Source organism: Chiloscyllium plagiosum, chromosome 13, assembly GCF_004010195.1.
Source record: "Chiloscyllium plagiosum isolate BGI_BamShark_2017 chromosome 13, ASM401019v2, whole genome shotgun sequence".
Classification (NCBI taxonomy): Eukaryota; Metazoa; Chordata; class Chondrichthyes; order Orectolobiformes; family Hemiscylliidae; genus Chiloscyllium; species Chiloscyllium plagiosum.
Genome location: NC_057722.1, coordinates 55,123,735 through 55,144,142, shown reverse-complemented (window position 1 = coordinate 55,144,142; position 20,408 = coordinate 55,123,735). Strand labels below are relative to the sequence as shown.

Genomic DNA, 20,408 nt, shown 5'->3' with positions numbered 1-20,408 from the left:
TTCAGTCTCCTGAGTGTTTGTTTATTGAAAATCAGGGGGAGCATCCGTATAGAGTATCGCAAACGAGGGAGAATATTCATCTTAATAAGCACTATCCGACCCAACCATGAGACTGGAAGTGCCTCCCATCTTTGGAGATCTTGTTTAATTTTTTCAAATAATTGAGTAAAATTGGCTTTGAACATCCAATCTAGAACTGGAGTAATGAATATGTCCAAATACACAAAACCCCTCTGTGACCACCTAAATGGGAATCTATAGTCACTCTCAAGAGCCAACTTTTTTGTAAGACCACCCACAGGCATAGCCTCTGATTTAGCAAAATTAATCTTATACCCTGAAAAAGCGCCAAATGCGTGAATGCATTGTATCAGGCAAGGCACTGAGACTGCTGGAGTTGTCAAGAAAATTAGAACATCATCTGCATACAGTGAGATCTTATGTAATTTTGACCCCACTTCTGGAGCTGATATATTGAGATCCCCACGAATGACCTCTGCCAACGGTTCAATCACCAACGGTTCAATCATCTGCCGGCTGCCCCTAGAAATATTAAAATTGCTTGATCGTACCCCGTTGGTAATGACCGCAGCGAGAGGTACACTGTAGAGAACCTTTACCCATTTTATGAAAACTTCGCCCAGACCAAACTGGTCTAGAGTATAGAAAAGGTACGGCCACTCAACTCGGTCAAATGCCGTCTCTGCATCTAAAGAAATCACCAATCCCTGTATTGACTGCTGTTGGCATTCTTGAATTACATTAAGCAGCCTCCTAACATTATTGGATGATCTGCAACCCTTTATGAAGCCCCTCTTTAATAATAGAGGGTAACACAGTCTCCAGCCTTAACGTGAGAGCCTTAAAGAGGATCTTAAAGTCCACATTTAAGAACGAGATGGGCCTGTATGAAGCACAGTCTTCCGGATCCTCCCCTTTTTAAGGATAAGTGAAATATTGGCCTCTCTCAGAGATGGTGGGAGACAATCATGACTGTAAGAATCATTAAACATATTCAGCATCGGGCCTGACAGTATACTTATAAATTCCTTATAGAATTCACTGGGAAGTCCGTCAGGACCGGGCACCTTTCCACTCTGAAGCTGCCTCACAGCTTCCTGCACTTCTTGCTCTGATAATGGGGCATTGAGAAAGGACTGTTGTTCGGGAGTCACACCCAGGAGCTTCAGATCTCTAAAAAAGGATTCCATTTTGGCCTGCCCCTCCTCACAATTCTCAGACTGATATAACTTAGAGTAGAATCTCTGGAACGCCACATTAATCTTTTTAGAATCACATATTAGGTTCCCAGACCCTTCCCTAATCACTGTAATGGTTTGTGGGGCACTTCTCTTTCTGGCGAGGTATGCTAAGTATTTGCCTGGCTTGTCACCATGCTCGTATAACCTTTGCTTTGCAAAAGCCAGTTCCTTCTTTGTTGTCTGCGTGAGCACGGAATTTAGTGCAGACCGCAGTGCCGTAATCCTCTGTAGTTTGACCAACGAGGGTCTGTCATATTAGCCCTTCACGGCTGCCTTCAACCATGCTTCAAGGAGATGTTGCTGCTCACCCTTCTGCCATTTCCTACTTGTGGAATATGAAATAACTAACCCCCTGGCATAAGCTTTGGCAGTTTCCCAGAGAACAGATGAACTATCAATCAAGCCTATGTTGATGTCTAGGAATGCCCGAAATCCCCTAGAGAAATACTCCACAAACTTACTGTCCATGAGAATAAAGGGGTCCATTCGCCAGTACCTTGAATCCACTGTAACATCCTTAATCTTAACCATGAGGTACACTGGAGCATGATCAGAGATGGCAATATTACCAATCGTACAGGATGCCACAGGATCCAGGGTTACTGCAGGGGTCAGAAAAAAAATCAATCCTCGTGTGACATCTGTGCGGATTGGAGAAAAACGTGAAATCCCTATCTGTAGGGTGGAGACACCTCCAGAGGTCCACCAACCCTAATTCCCCACATAAACTCAATAACTATTTAGTTTGTGCAGAGGGTATCAAGGGACCTTTAGGCAACCTGTCTACTGGGGGTCCATGAGGCAGTTAAAATCTCCCCCTATAATGATGTGCTGAGACTTGAGACTTATCAGTTTAGAAAAAGTATCTATCAAGAATTTAAGAGGATGAGCTGGGGGACAATAAACATGTAAAATGCCATATTCTTCCCCATTTATCAAGGCTTTAAGAATTACAAACCTCCCATTTGTGTCTTTAACACATTCCAACAATTTAAATGAGAGATTTTTTCTAACCAATATAGCCACTCCCATACTTCTGGTATTAAATGATGAAAAATACACTCGGTCAAAGCCATTCTGCTGTAATTTCAGATGCTCCTTGTCATCCAAATGTGTCTCCTGTAACAAAGCAATATCCACCTTCTCCTTTCTAAGACTCAAGAGTACCTTCTTCCTCTTAATTGGTGAGTGACTTCCCTTGATATTCCAGGTACACCATTTAGTCAAATCATTAGCCATAATCTTCTGCAATTACATTTCAATTCCAGAGAGGAGGAACTCGAACCACAAATTGCTGAGCCTTAGTGTTGCATGGTCCACTAAATATAAAAACTACATAAACGAAAACCACTACATTTAACAAACATAAAAATTATTAAGAATAAAAAACAACAAAAACCCAAAAACAAACCAACATATAAAGCGCCAATAGCGCTGAGTAGGGGAACTCACCCCTTGCCCGGAGGGGGCAACTATCCGTCCTGAACTGCCCATAAATAGGCATCTAACCATCTCAACCACCTTCACTTCTCCCAGCTAGAGCCGCATCGCAAACACAAGCTAAAAAGAATAAGCACCCCATAGAATATCAATATAAATTTTAAAAATTCTTTTATTAAAAAAAGGGAATAAATACCCCACCCATCCTTTGGTATGTCCTAACTTAGACATTTAAAATGTACATCTTAACCACCATCAGACATAGTTTGAACCAAATTATTATCAATAGAGGAAAAAAAAGGGGAAAAACAAAGCTCCAACCGGATTTCCTCCATTTCTTTTACAGAATGATAAACACATACCCAAGCAACAATATTTATACATACTACAATTGTTTAAATTAGGTTAGTTTGTCCACAAAGTCTCTTGCCTTCTCCGATGTGTCAAAGAGATGCATGGATCCATCTAAGGTGATCTGAAGCACTGCCGGATATCTCAGGGAGTACTGAATACCAAACTCCCTCAGCATTCTCTTGACACCGTCATACGATTTTCGTTTCTGCATCACCACTGCTGAAAAGTCCTGAAAAAACATGATCTTAGACCCCTTGTAAATTAGGGCCTTTGGATCCTTCCCCTGGAATCTGGAAGCCTCCATGACTCTCTCCTTATCCGGGTAATGATGGAACCACACCAGGAAAGGACAAGGGCTTTGACCCAGACCTCACCTCTGCGCTGAAACCCGGTGAGCCCTCTCTATCTTCAATCCTCTCATGCCAGTCTCCAAGTCAAGGAATTTCGGAAGCCAATCTTCAACAAATTCCGCAGGCCGCTCACCTTTCTAACCCTCAGACAGACTGATGATCCAAATGTTTTTTCTCCTGCCCCTTTTTTCAAGATCATCCACTTGGTCATGCAAATTACAAACCTGCGTCTTCAGGGCTTTGATCTCATCCTTGAATGAACTGGCATCAGCTTCCACCACTGTGACCCTGTGCTCCACCTCATCCGTCCTCTTCTCCAGGTCTCCCAGCTGCTGCTCATGCTTCTGCAGCATGAGAGAGACTGGAACCACCTTCTCTTCAATCTGTTTCCCCAACATCTCGGAAGAGTTCGAGAGCTGGTTCACCAGGTCCTAGAGAGTAATCGGCTCAGAGGCTGCTGCAGGCTGAGCTGCAGACCCGGCCTCGGATGCTCATCCTCCCTTTTTAGGCATTTCTGGACAGCTGAAAATACAGGTAAGTCAATTTTTAAATGTTTCTTGAGACTCTACGATCTTTCCAATGCCCAAGAAATCTTGATGATCTGGATTGGGCGAGTTAAAGGACCGTCCTGCTCCTGCTGCGATGCAAAGCTCTGCAGTGTGATCTTCTCAGATTGCCGCCATCTTAGATTCCCTTAATTCATCTCTTTTTAAATGGCCTCATATAATCACTTATATACACAGACCATTCTGGAGATATAGCAAATGAGAAAGCAGATACATTGTGTTATAATATTATATGCCTTGCACAGAAAGCTAATCACAGTTCAAAATGCACACAAGGGCCTGAATCTTATAGGTTTTTTTGCCTATGTCTCAGTAGTACTGAGCTGTATGGGACAGTTTTGTTGCTGCATGTTCTTGCTCTGTATCTTAGCAAGCCCACCTCAGTAATTGCTTACCATATCCTAGGGCATTGACTTAAACACTGTTGTAAGATGGGATGAGGCTAAGGACAGGCAAGCTGGGTGGTCTGGTTCTTGAATAGCAATAGATGCAAGAATGTGCACTTTTATGTGCAATGAAGTGCCAACTGTACCACCTGACTGCTCTTTGAAGTGTCAGTTTCTGTTTGCTCTCCTTCCTATATGCGCAGTGAAGGGCAGCTCCTGTTTACCAACACCTGATCAGGTAGATGGTTAGGCTTCAAAGTTGACACTAGTGCCAGGGATTGTGGGATATCACAGGCGGACACTTCTTCCCGTGGCTAGTGGGGAGAATATGATGGGCGGAATGCATTGCTTAGGAGGTGAGTTTTGGAAGATAGCTTAAGAAAACACATTATGCTTCATGGGAGAATAACCACAATAAAGGGACTTTTTTAGGACTGAGTTGGGAGGAACATTTTCACTCAGAAGATGGTGAATCTTTGAAAGTCTCTACCCCAGAGGGCCGTAGGGGCTCAGTCATGGAGAATATTCAAGACTGAAGTTGCTAGATTTATTCATATTAGAAGCATCAATGGTTGTGGGAGATGGTGCAAGACAATGGCATCGATGTATAAGGTCAGCCATGAACTCTTCAAATACTGGAGCGGGCTCAAAGGGCTGAATGGCCTACAACTTGTATTTTTTATATTCTTATGTTCGACTTAATTCAAAGGTTCCAGCACTGTCCGTTGAATCCTGAAAAGAAGTGTTGAAAACGCAAAGCTTCTTATTATTGATAGAAGCCAGAAAGTCATCACAAGAAATTCAGGAATAATTGACTTTGTTCTGTGGCACACTGATCCACTGAAGTTAACAACTGCATCCAATTTGTTTGATTGCAATAAAAACTAAAGAGAGTCATCGGAACATAACAAGAAAAAGCCATCGAGTCATAGACCCATACAGAACGGAAACAGGCTGTTCGGTCCAACCAGTCCATGCCGAACATAAACTAAACTAGTCACACCTGCCTGTTCCTGGCTCATATCCCTCCAATTCGTGTACTTATCCAAGTATTTGTTTAAAAAGTTGTAATTGTACCCACATCCACAGGAAGTTCATTCCACTTGCAATCACCCTCTGTGTAAAAAAAATTGCACCTCATTTGTTTTTTAAATGTCTCCCCTCAACTTAAAAATGTGTCGCCTAGTCTTGAAATCCCCTATCCTAGGGAAAAGACAACTAACATTAAACCTATCAATACCCCTCATTATTTCATGAACTTCTAGAAGTCACATTTTAATTTTCTACAACATACTGGTAAATCTCATCTGAATCCTCTCCAAATTAAAAATAACGTCCCTATAACTGTTTGACCAGAACTGGACACGATACTCCAGAAGACGTCTCACCAATGTCCTGTACAACTCAACATGACTTCTAACTTCGGTACTTAAAAGGAATGAGCAATGAAGGCAAGTGTGCTAAACACCTTTTTAACCACCCTGTCTATATGTGACACAAACTTCAAAGAATTATGTACCTAAACTCCTCTGTCCTTCTGTTCTGCAATACTACCCAAGGTCCTACCATTAACTGTGTAAGCCCTATCATTGTTTGTTGTACCAAAATGCAATACTTCTCATTTAACCAGATTGAACTCTATCTGCCATTCTTTAGCTCATTGACCCAATTGATCAAGATCCCTTTGTAATCTTACAAAACCGTCTTCACTGTTTACTATACTACCAATTTTAGTGTCACTTTGAAGTAGAAACTGTTTCTTAACAGTGAGACAGAGGAAAGCTTCCCTGGCAGAGATAAAGGGCATTGTACTGGACCAGGCTAGCACAGCCACATTCTGCAGTTTTGTAAAAAAGGGAGGAAAAACATTTTACTCATTCTCATTACCTGCACCGTCTACTCAACTTGTAGGAGTATCTATTTGACTACAGTATCCATCGCAGCTGCTGAATTGGACTGGAGAAATAAAAAACTTCAAGCATGCCAGTTTTGAAACAATATTAGAGATTGGTCTCAGTTTCATCTTCACACTTAACTTCTATCCTTATTTACTTAAAATAATTGAAACTGCATTGTAACTAAATAAAAATAGGGTTTTTTTTATTAAAGTAACTTCAAGCAATAGATGTGTAATAAATTAACATTTAAAAATTGTTTAAAGCTGAGCTGCTTTTTGAAACAAAATTGAAACACTTAATAACTTAAAGGAGGCTACATTTGTGGCTATACAAATTCTTAGTTGATGAATCACTTTGAGGAAACACAAATGAAATGGCCATGCCAATTAGCAAATAGTGAAAGTAAAATGAAGTAGAGAGTCAGAAAGAGACAAGGGTGTTGGGAGAAGAAGTAATACTGTTGACAAACAGAACCTCAAGGAATAAATTAACATAACTTAATTGTCATCCCACAAATACATCACAGGGGAAATGTCTGCTGAAAAAATGTACATTTTCTTTACCAACTTCAATATTTACTCCTCAGTTCTATTTCATCTATTTTTCTCTCTTCTGGAGCAAGCATCACAATCAACTATCACAGCTGCTTTAGACAAAACAGATGGGCACATCTGCTGATATTTATCCTCCTTTCCTTTGGGAAGGAGCTCAGTTCCTGCTCAGTGCATTCTCCCTGCCAAAGATCAGCATTGCTCAATTTGTAGTATTTTTGTCTCTGAGCCAAAAGGTTACAGGTTAAAGCCCTCATCTGGACTTGAATAAACAAAAATTGAGGCTGACACTGAAGTGCATTACAGAGGGAATGATGGATACTTGGACAGTGAAGGGTTTTCAGTGACATTCAAAGTCAAGGCTGTCTTGGTCATTGGCTTAAATAAACATTAAAGATCTTATGGCACAACTGGAGACAAAGTAGGAAAAGTTTCCAGCCATCATCGAGCTTGATATGCTTACATCAAGCAATGCCACAAAAAATCAGACTAAACTTCACATTGCTGTTCATAAAATCTTTTCTGTTCTTTGCCTATAACATATTTTGAGAGACATAATAAAATGTGTTATAAACAACCCTCCTTTCTGTGAATGCAAGTGCTCCTCAGACTCCTCATTATACGTTTATCTACATCCTTGCCTCAAACATCCTATCTTCTGATGCACTAAACCCACGGTGAACTGTCCTTGGAACCCAATCCTGTTACGTGTTTTTGTTGGCAGGAGACTCCAAGCCATGTAATTTTTCAGCTGCTTCCTACTAACTCTTGCCTGTTCTGCGGCTTTCAAGATTAGATTACTTACAGTGTGGAAACAGGCCCTTTGGACCAACAAGTCCACACCGACCCGCCAAAGCGCACCCACCCAGACCCATTCCCCTACATTTACCCTTGCACCTAACACTACGGGCAATTTAGCATGGCCAATTCACCTCGGACTGTGGGAGGAAACTAGAGCACCCGGAGGAAACTCCACACAGTCAGTCGCCTGAGATGGGAATTGAACCCGGGTCTCTGGCAGTGTGAGGCAGCAGTGCTAACCACTGTGCCACTGTGCCGCCCACCAAGCTGTGGACTGAATGATTTACACTAAGAGGTGTGCATCCTGATGGTGAAGATCCTCCTGAAGGACTTGAATAGCACATCTGAAGCTGATCAAAGCCTAAAGCAAAGCCAATTCCCACCTCTGCAGTATCTCACATCACCTCAGGTTTACGTAACATATATACATGTTGGGTGTATCCAGCAGCTTACCCCCAGACTTGCGACAATTTGGTTCATAAAAATGTTTGTGATATATGGGTTAATGCAGAAATATGTGTTCATTAAGTCAATATTGGAATGACGACACTGGAGTTTGTGTTTAAGCATACAATATCAGATCTGTATAGCTTCCTCCTGATACTAGACTCAGACACATACTAATGAAGCATTACGAACAAAATGGAATGGTGTCCTTGGGAAAATAAACAGTTACTTTAATGCTTCAGTACATGTTATATTTTATCATTGACTGAATTAAGAGGCTGGTCTCTGTAAGCTCTTTGTGTACCTTTATTTTATAGTTGTGAAATGAAAGACAATGATAAAAGAAATTATACAGCTGCTACCAACTGAATTTTCCACTTGATTCCCTTCCAGTGCTACACAGTGATGTTTTCAAATAGATGACTTACAAATAAAGTGAGTAAAATTATTCTGTCTTGCACTGAGCACAAAGATAATGTGCTATCGATTTTTAAAATATGTATGAAAATCCTTTATCAGTTAATTTATATCCACTGGCATAGAACATTTGATGTTCCTCTTATGATACATTGTTACACAAAAAAATGGAATCTTCCCAACTGCAATTTCAAATAATAATTGAAAATAATTATTATTTCACTTCCCTGTTTTAGTTAAAAAGAAACTTGACCACCTCAGTAGCACGATGCATATGTAAAGTTTCTGTCTGAACTACACAAACTAGGAAAATGCAGGTTCAGTCACAATCCATGGTTGGTCATACGATTGAGCTGTGAGATGATGGGGACACTTCTGGGTCAACCAAAAAAACAACTAGATTAAAGTAAAGGCAAGTTGAACTGAGCTTAGCAATTACTTATTGAGAATGCATGTGTTTGGGTGCTAAATGATGACAGGATTGTTCACATTTGGACTTTTTACTATCACTCATGATTACGGCCAAACTAAAAATAAATAAAATGTTCCTTGATCAATCTGGCAGAAAAGTGATGGCCAGTTTCAGAAAAAAACAAAATGGATAAAAATTCAAAAAGTACAAGACAGGCTGCATCACCTCATCACTGATTCCATCCTTATCATTGGCTGTTGCTTCAGGCTGAATCGGACTATGCACAAACTTAATGACATATTTTACCTCTCCACCAGTATGATTACCTACCTCTGCCATAATTCATCTACTCCTGAAACACTAATCTATTTTTATGCTACTTCCAGACATGACTATTCCAATGCCTACCTGGGAGTAATGTGCTGAGATTGCCTTGGAAATAATAATTTGAAACGCCAAAGCTGACTGAAGATCATAGTGACAATTTGAGGGAGCTACAGGTATGTAAACAAGTGTTGGAGTTAGAGAGTTCACTGGCAGGTGGATGCATTTGGTAGCTCATGTGTCATTTTGTCCCAATTCTCAGGAATTATTTTGACTGCAGCATCTGGCACAAACAGCTGAAAGAGAGGGAAGGATATTGCAAGGAGGAAAAGAAGGGAATACAATTTCAGTCAAATCAAATTCCAAACTCTCTTTGAGGAGACTGAACATATGAGACATGAACTGTCAGGTCTGCATGGAAGGCAACTTAAAGGCATTTTATGCCATGTGGAAGAAGGTGACACTAAGTGTTACTGTCTCATTCCCAACTTCAATCCAGTGCTTCAAGAGGTTTAAGGCCATGACTGTCAGGAAAGATAATCAACTTTTTAAAAAAAACTTTGTGACCTGGTTGATATACACTATTCAGTTTGTTAAAGAAATGCACAACAAAGGGATCTTATAGACCATTTTACAATTCTATTTTGTTACTCCTTGGCTGTGATGTTAAACTAGAGGAATTCCCAGTTTTTTAAAGATGGTCCAACAGATAATGGGATATTTGCACATAGGGCACCAAAGCTGATCACACATAGAGTCCAGTGCACACGTGAAATGACTGCCCCATAAAGTCAAAGACAATTATCACCTGCATTGCTATCGGCAGAGCAATTAAGGCAAATAACCATGGCTACAGATTCTCCTTCAATGGAGTTTTCCTACTGGTGATGTGAAATGTTTCCATTGTACATCTCTGTAATAAAATTCTTTAAGTTCTCAAGCTGTCTCTATGGCCTTTGGAAGGAGTATCTTCCTAAAATGCCACTTGATACAATTTCCTCTGACTGTAACTGCCTCTCCTTTTTCTTGAAGATGGCATGCTGAAAAAGATACATGCAATATATTTCTTTTTACCTTTTTGTGGGCTGAGACTGCTACCGGCAAGACCAGTATCTGTTACCAGTCCCTAGCTACCAATGAATTAAGTGGCTCGCTAGGGCCATTTCAAAGGGTAGTTAAGAGTGAACCACAGTGGGTCTGGAATCACATGTAAGCGAGACCAGATAAGGATGGCAGTTCCCTTCCCTAAAGAACATTAGTAAGCTAACTGTGTCATGACAATTGAAGATAGTTTCTTAATTACCATTATATGGTCAACAATTCCCCTCTTTCTTGGGCTGTCAATCTGGTCAATATCTGCACTTAATACTTCTCAACCTAACTTCAACGAATTGGAAGCATAAAAGTCAGGAAACTTAGTAGGAAGGAAAGGGGTAGGGTATGGTAAGAGACAGTGCTTTGAGACAGTATCACTGGCCTTTACTTACATTTATGATTAATTGACTGGGGACACATTGGGTGAATTACAGGCAGATACAAAAAAAAGTTGTAAAATTTGGCACTCATGATTTTGAAAGTTAATGGAAATGTCCTCCAGTCCTATGCTACCCAGGAAACACTTTTGGCCTGATTTTACAATAAGAAAAGACAAAACTTTGTCAGAAAAGATGTTTAAAAACACTACTGATTCAATCACAATGTCCTGAATGCTGATTGGTTTAGAAATGGTTCTTTTATATTTATATTAAAAAGATAATCCTTGGAGCTGAGACTTTACAATGCCACATCCACGTCAAAAATGTCCAACTTTTTCTGAAAATTTCTTAATAGTAATGGTTGGAGGGAATTGAATATCAACCATGAATCATGTTCACAAAAGAGTCTAACACTGTTGGTATTGTTATTTGAACAGAATAACATTTACATGATTCACAGTACAGCACTTTAATCAATTTTACTGAATTACATTATACTCTGCGTAACAAACTATCTTAGTGCCATGTGTTAGTCTGAATATGGTATTCAGTGTTGTATATAATAATCATTATTTTTCTAACAATATCGCACAAAGAACCATAACAAATAGGGTACTATATTGTGGATAAAATATATTGTCTTATTCAGGATATATTTCATACATTACTATATTTAAGTCTTGAAGCTATTAAATTATACAGAATGAAAAGGAAGACAAAAAAAATTGTACCTTCCAACCTGTTCCATCCAATTGACCTTGTGGATAGTATAGATTTTTTTCCAAATTAGTTACCACCACCTCCTTTTGTGGTTAGACTAATGTACATTTCCTGAGATAAATTCTTCCCAGCATACATAACATGAGAAACATTGAAAAAAATCTTCTTCACAATGCCGGATGATTCATCCTATTTAAGAATGCTTAACAAAATTGTATATCTGTTCAAATGCTGTGAAGAAGTTAGCAAAGGGAATGTGCAAACCTTTGTATACGATCAACCCCAATTTAAGCCTCACTATGATACTTTCATACGATGTTCATCTTCTCAACATGACTGTAAAGTTTACAACTGAAAGGAATAAACTTTAATAGACTCCTGAGCATTTCAGGAATACTGGAGACCGTAAGTTTCCCCCTGCCAAGTTGTACATTCTAAACATTACCAGTTTTTCAAAATCTTGCCTCTACTTCTAAACAATCAAAGGCAGAAGCATCAGTCTGCAACAATGCATCTCAGTGATGGTTATCACGAAGTAACAGCACATGCACTTCTCCAAGAGGAAAGTAATTTATATTTATTTGTCAGCAACCACATAAACCATACTAATCACATAAGAATGAGTTAAAAAGCACAAATTCCATACTGGAGTTTAGATCATACACATACATTGCTCAGGCTTTCCTTTCACTGACTGTGATGGCATGTGAAAGTCACATTGGAATTACAGTTCCCCTCTGATGAGTCATTTTGTGTACAATTATTCGATATATCACTCACTGTATGTAGTTTGTGCAGATGTTAGAATACTGCTTAATTGGACAGTTTGATGACCACAGGAAGAAGTAAAATTAAAACGTGTATCACTGGCATTGTTATTAATGAGGATTCAAGATCTTGCTTAACATGAGTTGATAGCAAAGCATTAATTAACAGTTGTGCATTTAGATTAGATTAACAATTAAAAATAACAAAGCTATTTAAAGCAATCAAGTATTAAATGCTAAAATATTTTTCAAAAATACTCCATAAGAAGAAACAGCTACATACCCTAATTCAGAAAGCAAGCTACTGCGATCCATCACTTGCTGAAATACTGAAAATGCACTGATTCCAGCCGTAGTCTCTCACAAGAGAAACAAGCACAGTACAACATAGGAAACTCCTTAATGATGATTATACTTCCCACCTCAAATGATTTCAGGATCACACTGGCAAAAAAAAAATTCCCTCTCTGCAGCTCTAAAGCACAGTAGCTTATATATTTAGCTCTGCACAGCCAGCAGCAGTGACACTCTCTTTAAGCAACAGCAAATAAAATGATTGCATGTGACAGGGCTTGAGCATCCCACACAGAGAACACACTGCACTCAGACATGGGAGTGAAACCCCATAACCTTCCACAGCAGACTGCAGGGCACTGGTGCTCAGCTGACGTACATCTTCTGTCCTTGTATATCTCAAATAGGACATTGCATTCTTTATGCTGAATTCTTCTGCTACAAAATAAATTTCATAACTAGATGATGTGAAGAAACTAAATAATTTACTTTTATTCTCAAAAATTAAAAAGCGAAAGACAATCTCCCCTCCAAATGGAGCCTGCCCTTTAAGTTGCCTTTTGAAGGGACAGCATTACCTTCAAAGCTCTATTACAGGGAACAGAGCAATGCAGCTACTATGGGAAGCTCAGCAACATAAGTAGTTTGTTCATGCTCCATCATATTGTCATGTGGATGACCAGATTTCCTTTTGTTCCTTTTATTTTCTCCACATCATACCCTGAAATAAGCAGATACTGAAATCTACTCTAAGCCCTTGCTATTGCCATGAAGCATCTGGAGTCGCTGTGCATGATAGGCTAGGCAGCTGACAAACCACACCATCTCTCCACTCTCCTTGTAACCTGCACCTCACCATCTCAGCATTGTTTACACAATAGATATAGCATTGGCAAAAATATTTGCATTTTTATGCTGCTTTTCACAAGTTTAGCTTGTTCAGAACTATTTTACAGCCAATTAAATCCTTGTGAAATGTAATACCTTTCAGAAATAATGCTACCAATTTGTTCACAGCAAGGTCCAGAACCGCAGTTTAATAACTCTGAAATGATCTGTATAGGTGCTGATTGAGGGTTAAGTCTTGGCCAAGAAAGTAGAGAGAATATTGTGATTTGCACTGAGGAAAAAATAACATATCAGCTCAAAGCAGCCTTTATGTAACTACTTTATTTACATAACCCTAAAGGGAAGATAACAAAGGTGGTAATTTAACAAATCCTCAAATCTTGCAACGTTCTACACTTTTTCCCCATTTAAAACAGTTCATACACTAAAATGCATAAGTGTACATAAGTTATTAGAACGTAATATGAGTAAATAAGCCATTAAGAATATTTTAAATCTAACAGATTAGTTTGCATGGTTGCTAATTGTAGAGCAATTTACATGTCTTTCCTTAAAACTGGGTATTTAACAAAAACATCATTTGACAAGTAGTAATGAAAAGAATAATTTATTCTTCCTCCCTTTCAATATAATTTAGATTATGAACATTGAACTTTGACTTTGACTACCAACTTCACTTAATGCTTAGAACAGTGACATTGAATGATTAGCCTCAATGAAGAACCCTAGGTTGCTTTGGGTGAATTCAATAAGACTGATAAATTTCAGTTCCCCTATGATTTTCACTGTCTTGTTGACTTTCTCTTTAGCCTGTAAGAGCAATTTTGTATCTCAAGAGGTTTATCATGCTCTCACCTTTTCAGATCTCCTCTTTCAAGCAAATAATCTACATGTTACTGACAGAGTCTCTCCCTGATCTTCACTAGATTTGTAAACGCATCTATCTATTTTCAACAACTCTGTACATCTTTTTATCACCTCAGTGGTTTCTCACTATGATTTTCTGACGAGTACTGAATTCTGTATATTTCATGCCTCATGTATCCTTTACTCATCGCCCACTAGGTCCTGTTTTCTCTTGCTTTACATTAATGTAGAATTAAACAAACTGAACAAAGTCCTAGCAGAGTGATTAACGCTAATTCAAATAAGGCAAGCAACCTTTTGTAGGTTGTGAGGTCATTTATAAGAGAACAGAACACTATTTCATCTATTTTGAACAGAAACATGGAAACTACTGTTCAGCTTGTCACTTAGTACCTCTGAGAAGGGGGAGGGGGGGGCGCGGTGTGGTGTTAGAGGGTCAGTTAGCTGGGATGGCCAGTTTGTGATGCAGAGGATGCCAATATTGAGGGTTAAATTCCCACACTTGCTGAGGTTACCATGAGGGCTCTCCTTCTCAACCTGTCTTGAGGCATGGTGACCTCTAGTTAAACCACTACCAGTCATCTCTCTCTAATGAGTGACCAGCTAATGGTCTGGTAAGATTATGGTTACTTTACCCTTAATCTAGTTTACATTCTGTGCAATTCTTTTTGCAGCATCATGCAATACTGAGTGATATGTGACCTTAGAATGCATTTGTCTCCGTTCTTTCTCAGAAATATTCAAATGCTTCTGGTGTCAGCTGTGGATCATTATCTGACACCAACACCTCTGGAAAACCCAATAACTGCAAACCAAATTCTCAAAACATCAATAGTGATTCACTAACGTTTGAAGTATTGGACATAGACTCAATGGTTATCAATTTACTCAAACTGTTGATCAAAACAACTTGTGAGTGATTTTTTTGTGAATTTGATAAGGTATTTGAAACACATGCTACAGGCTTCTCTACACCAGATTCCATTACTGTGAGATAATACCATACCTAAACATCTGTGGTGAGGTATCGCATACTGAAACCAATTGTGTCTTGGGATTATAATGCAGCATGCACTTTCTTCACTTCTCTGGAACAATCCGGAAGTAGTAAGCACTGCAAATGGTACAGTATCTCTTTGTATGCATGAATCATAAGCAGTTCATTACTTTTTTCAGTTATTTCTAATTTGACAACTATTTTAGTGAACACTTCTCCACTCGCTACTTTTCAAAAATCCCTGGTAGACAGTGAGTACCTGTTTTCTCAATCCTTTATTTACTTTTTGCTTATCATCACCACAAATGCAAACAGAACTACCACAATGTGTATGGTCCATTCACTGCTCCCCACCTTCTTAATTGCCCTGTTCTTTCCAGCTTATTCATCTCTTACTGCTTCTAAGTGTTTAAAAGGTACTCACTTGTCCTTGTAAAATGTTATTTTTGCATTGCCCTTTATCTTAACTTTGACCTTCTGATGCCTAATTGTATCACTTTGTCAACCTTGCTCATAGACCAATTTGTGTTTTCTTAACACTTTCTCAATGTAAGGTATATGCTTACTGATCCCTATTGTAAGTAGCTCAGCCCAGATTAACAATATCTTTACAGATATTTCCTTCCCATCAGGGGGACTTTGTTGTCTTCTACAATGATTAATCATAAGTAATAAGTTATATCATTTTATGCCGAACTCTAACTTGACCTAATAGTGGAATATGGAAATCAGAATGGGTGGTCAATTTCACACCAGTTGTGTGCTAGGCAGTGTGACTGAGAGACTTTCTGCGTGCTTCTGAGAAAATAGACACTTGCAGCTATATCAATGATGAAAGTAAGTTGTGAGTCTCTGATTTTCACTTGTTCAGGTGGAATATGAATTATACCTTCAGCCTTATTACTTCCATCTTCCATATGCTGTTGCTCTTGCTCTCTGACTGAGTAGAACTGTTGATCTTCCTACTTGATAACATCAATTTCTCTTTTTATATTATATGTGCATTCAAAAATTTCGGACTCTGAACTAATTTAAGATTTTACCATGACCTTGACCCAGTGAACACCTATAACCTGGACATATACTATGTCTTGGAACAGCACTGCTTCCTTGACTCCTGCGTGCTATTGGAATATGATCAACAATCTCCCAGAATTAGCATTTTGACTGCCAATGAAGGCATTTTAAATTTGTTGGCTACCACAGCAATGTTAACATCTAAATTTACGACTGCGATTCTGAATTTGATTGTCAGTGGATCTCTCCAACCAATTCAGAAGAAGAATTTCCTTGTAATTTGCAACTTTCTCTTCCTGCCATTTCCAAGGCTGTTACCTCATCAGAGGACTCTTTCACATTGTTTGTGACCTTTGCTCAAAGGCTTTGTCTGGTTTTTACTGATCTTTAAACCTTATACAAATGCATTTTGAATGTTGCATGAGGACAGAGCGCAGTAAGGTAAAGACTAACACCCTTATATCATCAGATGATGATGTCATGAGCACGTCCCTTAAAGGTATATCATAAATTTGCTGCAAGGCAATATAACATGCCCCTTTTCCCAAAAAGAAATCCCAAACAGGAATACACCTTTCTACATGTTCATTCTGATGCAACTGAAACTCTTCTCTGGTCTCCCTCTCCACTCACACGGTTATTATTGTTTGAAGTGTACCCTTGCAGAATATCTATGTCAGAACTACTAACATCCGGTGTAGCCACTGCCCAGTTGGCCTTTGTCAGGTGGGATGGGCTATTGTCTGTGGAACACTAGACCTTCCGCTGTTCCTCAGTGGCCTGGAAGTCATTCAGTAGTGAAGCATCCCTGAACCCTGAGGACACTCACTGTCTGCTCTGAGGCCTGGCTGTGACAAAAAAGAGTGTCATTTCCTTCAGAAGGCAGGCAGACTGCTGCTCCTGTCTGCAGGAAATGAAAGCCTCTTTGGGTGCTTTTTAAACATTGCATCCAGATCTTTGTCACTGTGAGGTAATGGTAGGGCATACATTTCCTTCCTGTCTTGAACACAAAGTTCACCAGGCTTCTCAATAATGAATCATTAATTAGTCAGCTGCGGCATGTTCCAGTGTAGCCAACCACACTACCTGAGAGCAGGAAGTGTTTTGGACTTACAGTCCCACAGACACACCTACGTTACCAACAGGAGATTCTGCTCATGGGCTCACAGCTTGTGGCTATTCTTCAAATAATTTTATTCACTCCTTTCCAACAGAGAGGGCAACGTAATAAAATGCTCAGATCTTGCAATATACAGACATCACGTATACTGTTCTTTAAAGCAGTACCATCTACCTCCTTGAGTTGCCAACACATTGTTCAAATGGCTTATCTGAAGGTCAGTACTTCTGACATTGCAGTCCTCCTTCAGCATCAGCTTAAATCATGTGCTCAAAATCAGAAGTGAGATTTGTCTCCAAAACATTACGGTTAAAAAGCACATTGCTCAGTCCTTTGAGTTTGAGACGTTATATTGAGGTTGCACAGGACAATGGTGAAACCTCTTCCGGAATACTGTGATCAATTCTGGTCGCGCAGCTAAAGGAAGAATATTATCAAGCTGGAGAGGGATCAGGAGAGATTTACCAGGATGTTGCTGGGTATGGAAGGTTTGAATTATAAAGAAAGGCTGAGACTTTTTTCACTGGAGTGTAGAAGGTTGAGAGGTGACCTGATAGAAGTTTATCTAATAATGAGAGATGTGGATAGAGTTGATGGCAGTTGTCTTTTCCCTAAGATGGGGAATTTCAAGACTAGGGGGCACATTTTTAAGGTGAGAAGAGAGAGATTTAAAGAAGACATGAGGGGTAAATCTTATACAAAGAAAGTGGTTTGTGTGCAGAATGAATGTCCTGAGGAAGTGGTGGATGTAGCGATAATTACAATATTTAAAAGACATTTGGATGGTTACATGAATAGGAAAGGTTTGGAGCAGGCAGGTGGATTATATTTGGCATGAATTGGTTGGACTGAAGAGTCTGTTTCCCTGCTGTATGACTCTATGATTCTATGACTCTAAATCTGTGACCATGAACTGAACATTTCTGTAGGCCATGGAATACTCTTTGATTTCCTATGGCACAATATTACAGTGGGCTCTGCATTGTTCAATGGTCATGGTAGAGGTATTCCTTAAAGAGAGAGATATTCACCATCAAAGAATCTAATGTGAGAAAGTGAGTGAACTTACACAGGAGTTCTCCCATTTGTCTTTTGTAACCCCAACAGAAGACCTGCAAATGCCATTGAGAAATAGTCTATGTTGTCAATGCCAGTTTTCCAGGATTTTCCCAATTCCCCCATCAACATTGCATCAGATGAATGGGAAATTTCCTCTGTCAAATATCACAAATGACTAGAATTGAATTCAAAATGCTCCTTCTATGTGTTTGCAATTTATGTTTCAAACAGTTAATACCGATTAGCAAAATAGGTCTTGAGCTGTTATTGAACCTGACAATGTGAGTAAAACTAATTATCAACCACTTTAACTGAAATTATTGCAATATATTTATATAATTGCAGCACATTACTGAATCATGCAATTGATATGGTCACTGCTGCATTTTGATTTAGGTTAATTCATATTTCATCCACCAATTGAAACATTAGCTACAAAAATCAGAAGAATGAATTCACTCCAGAAACACTATAGAATTTATATATTAGCACAAGGACACGGGATAATTATTGATAATGGGATTTTTAAATTGCTTCATTTGCATTCTGACATTGCATGAAGTTTCTGAGATGCTGGGTTTGCTGGAAAATATAAAATAATTTTGATGAGTGTTTTAATTCCATTGTTGTTAATGTTTGATGTCCTAGGTTACTGCTTTGCAATGTACTAAGAGAAATCTTGGAGAGTACTTTAGCTATATAATGGGAGAAAAGTTAAAAGAATTTGCTCCCTCTTCTCGATGTTAGATCCAGTGATGAGACGCGGAGTGCCTACTTCAGCAAACCCCACCACCACCTTCCCAGGACCCACTCCATTGAGCTTGCTTTTTGGATTTGTACATGTTGATCCCCCTGCTAGTTGCTAGACCAAAGACGGTGGTGATGAAGCCCTCAACTGGCCATTAACAACACACTTAAGGTTTCGATAAGCATCTGACTGGAAGCCTCCTTGCCCCAGATGGAGGTGGAAAGGCAGTGTTGGCCAGACTCTGCACTCACATATCCCTGACCTCCAAACACACAACCATGTGTGGCATTTAATTCCAGTGACAGAGAGAGCTTCAGGCACCTATCTGAGTCTTACTGGTAGGATTCAAAATCCTGCCCAAAGAACCACTCTATTTCTGAGAAAGAACATATTTTTAATTTGAATTTTACATTTAAGGCCTGTTGCTCTGATTGTTCTTGCATTTCAATGAGCTATACAGCCTACAGTGACAGTACAATAATCCATAATCTGTTTATGTGGCATAACTTGCTGTGCCTGGCTAAACACTTTGTGCCTGTCCCTTCGGGGATAGCAGTTCCTTCTGTTTGCTATTGCAGAACATCGAGTGCAAAACCTGTCAACCATAATCAGCCTGTGTGCTCCAACAGAATGTCTGTGCAACCTGAGGTAAAACCTTTCCAAGCAGCTTTGCAGTATGCAGGAATTTTGAAATTTATATCTGTGCTTGATATTCAATCTCAGATGAGTATCTTGTTCAAATAGCAAACATACAATTGCAGTTCGCAAACTTGCTTTTGACCATCCATGAAATATCCTCTGCATTTTATCACATCTTAGAGTATGGTAAATGACTCCAAATCGAGAAGATGATTTCTTTTAGACAAATGGAAAAGTCTTTGGTCATATTTTGGATTCTTGCAGAATAAGAAATCTCTACTTGCATTTCTGACCATATCCCTTCCAACATGATGACACTAAAAATTTCATCAGTAAAGAATTAACAAATGCACTCAGCAGTCACTTTGATGTATTCTGATTTAGCTTCCTAACTGCCAAGTATAAATGAGTTGGCTTATGTAAACTGTGAGTTAGAATGCGGGAGACAGCTGGAGGTTAGAGGCAGGTCAGGTGGGTCAACAGACAGAGTACAAACAAGGTTCAATCTGGATAAATGAGATATTAAACTTAGGATAATGTATAAAGAATGGAAATAATGTGTGACGTTCTCCACAGATCGTAGGGTAAAGGAGATTACACAAATGTTTTGAAAATGGTATGGCAGGTGGATAGAAATAGATGAAAGGT

At 39.2% G+C, this 20,408-nt stretch overlaps 1 protein-coding gene across 7 annotated transcripts in view; it reads right to left on the bottom strand.

The window, feature by feature from the left end:
• LOC122556052 (SPHK1 interactor, AKAP domain containing) overlaps positions 1–20,408 on the bottom strand; it is a 396,794-nt gene that overhangs the window by 112,513 nt on the left and 263,873 nt on the right. For 2 of the 7 annotated variants that reach the window (XM_043702452.1, XM_043702453.1), the window contains exon 1: positions 12,454–12,702. The exons of the other annotated variants lie outside the window; for them this stretch is intronic. In XM_043702452.1, coding sequence (XP_043558387.1) covers positions 12,454–12,485 — 32 coding nt within the window. In that variant the 5' untranslated portion in view covers positions 12,486–12,702. Of the gene's footprint in view, positions 1–12,453; positions 12,703–20,408 lie in introns of those variants that run through there. 7 annotated transcript variants of the gene reach the window in all.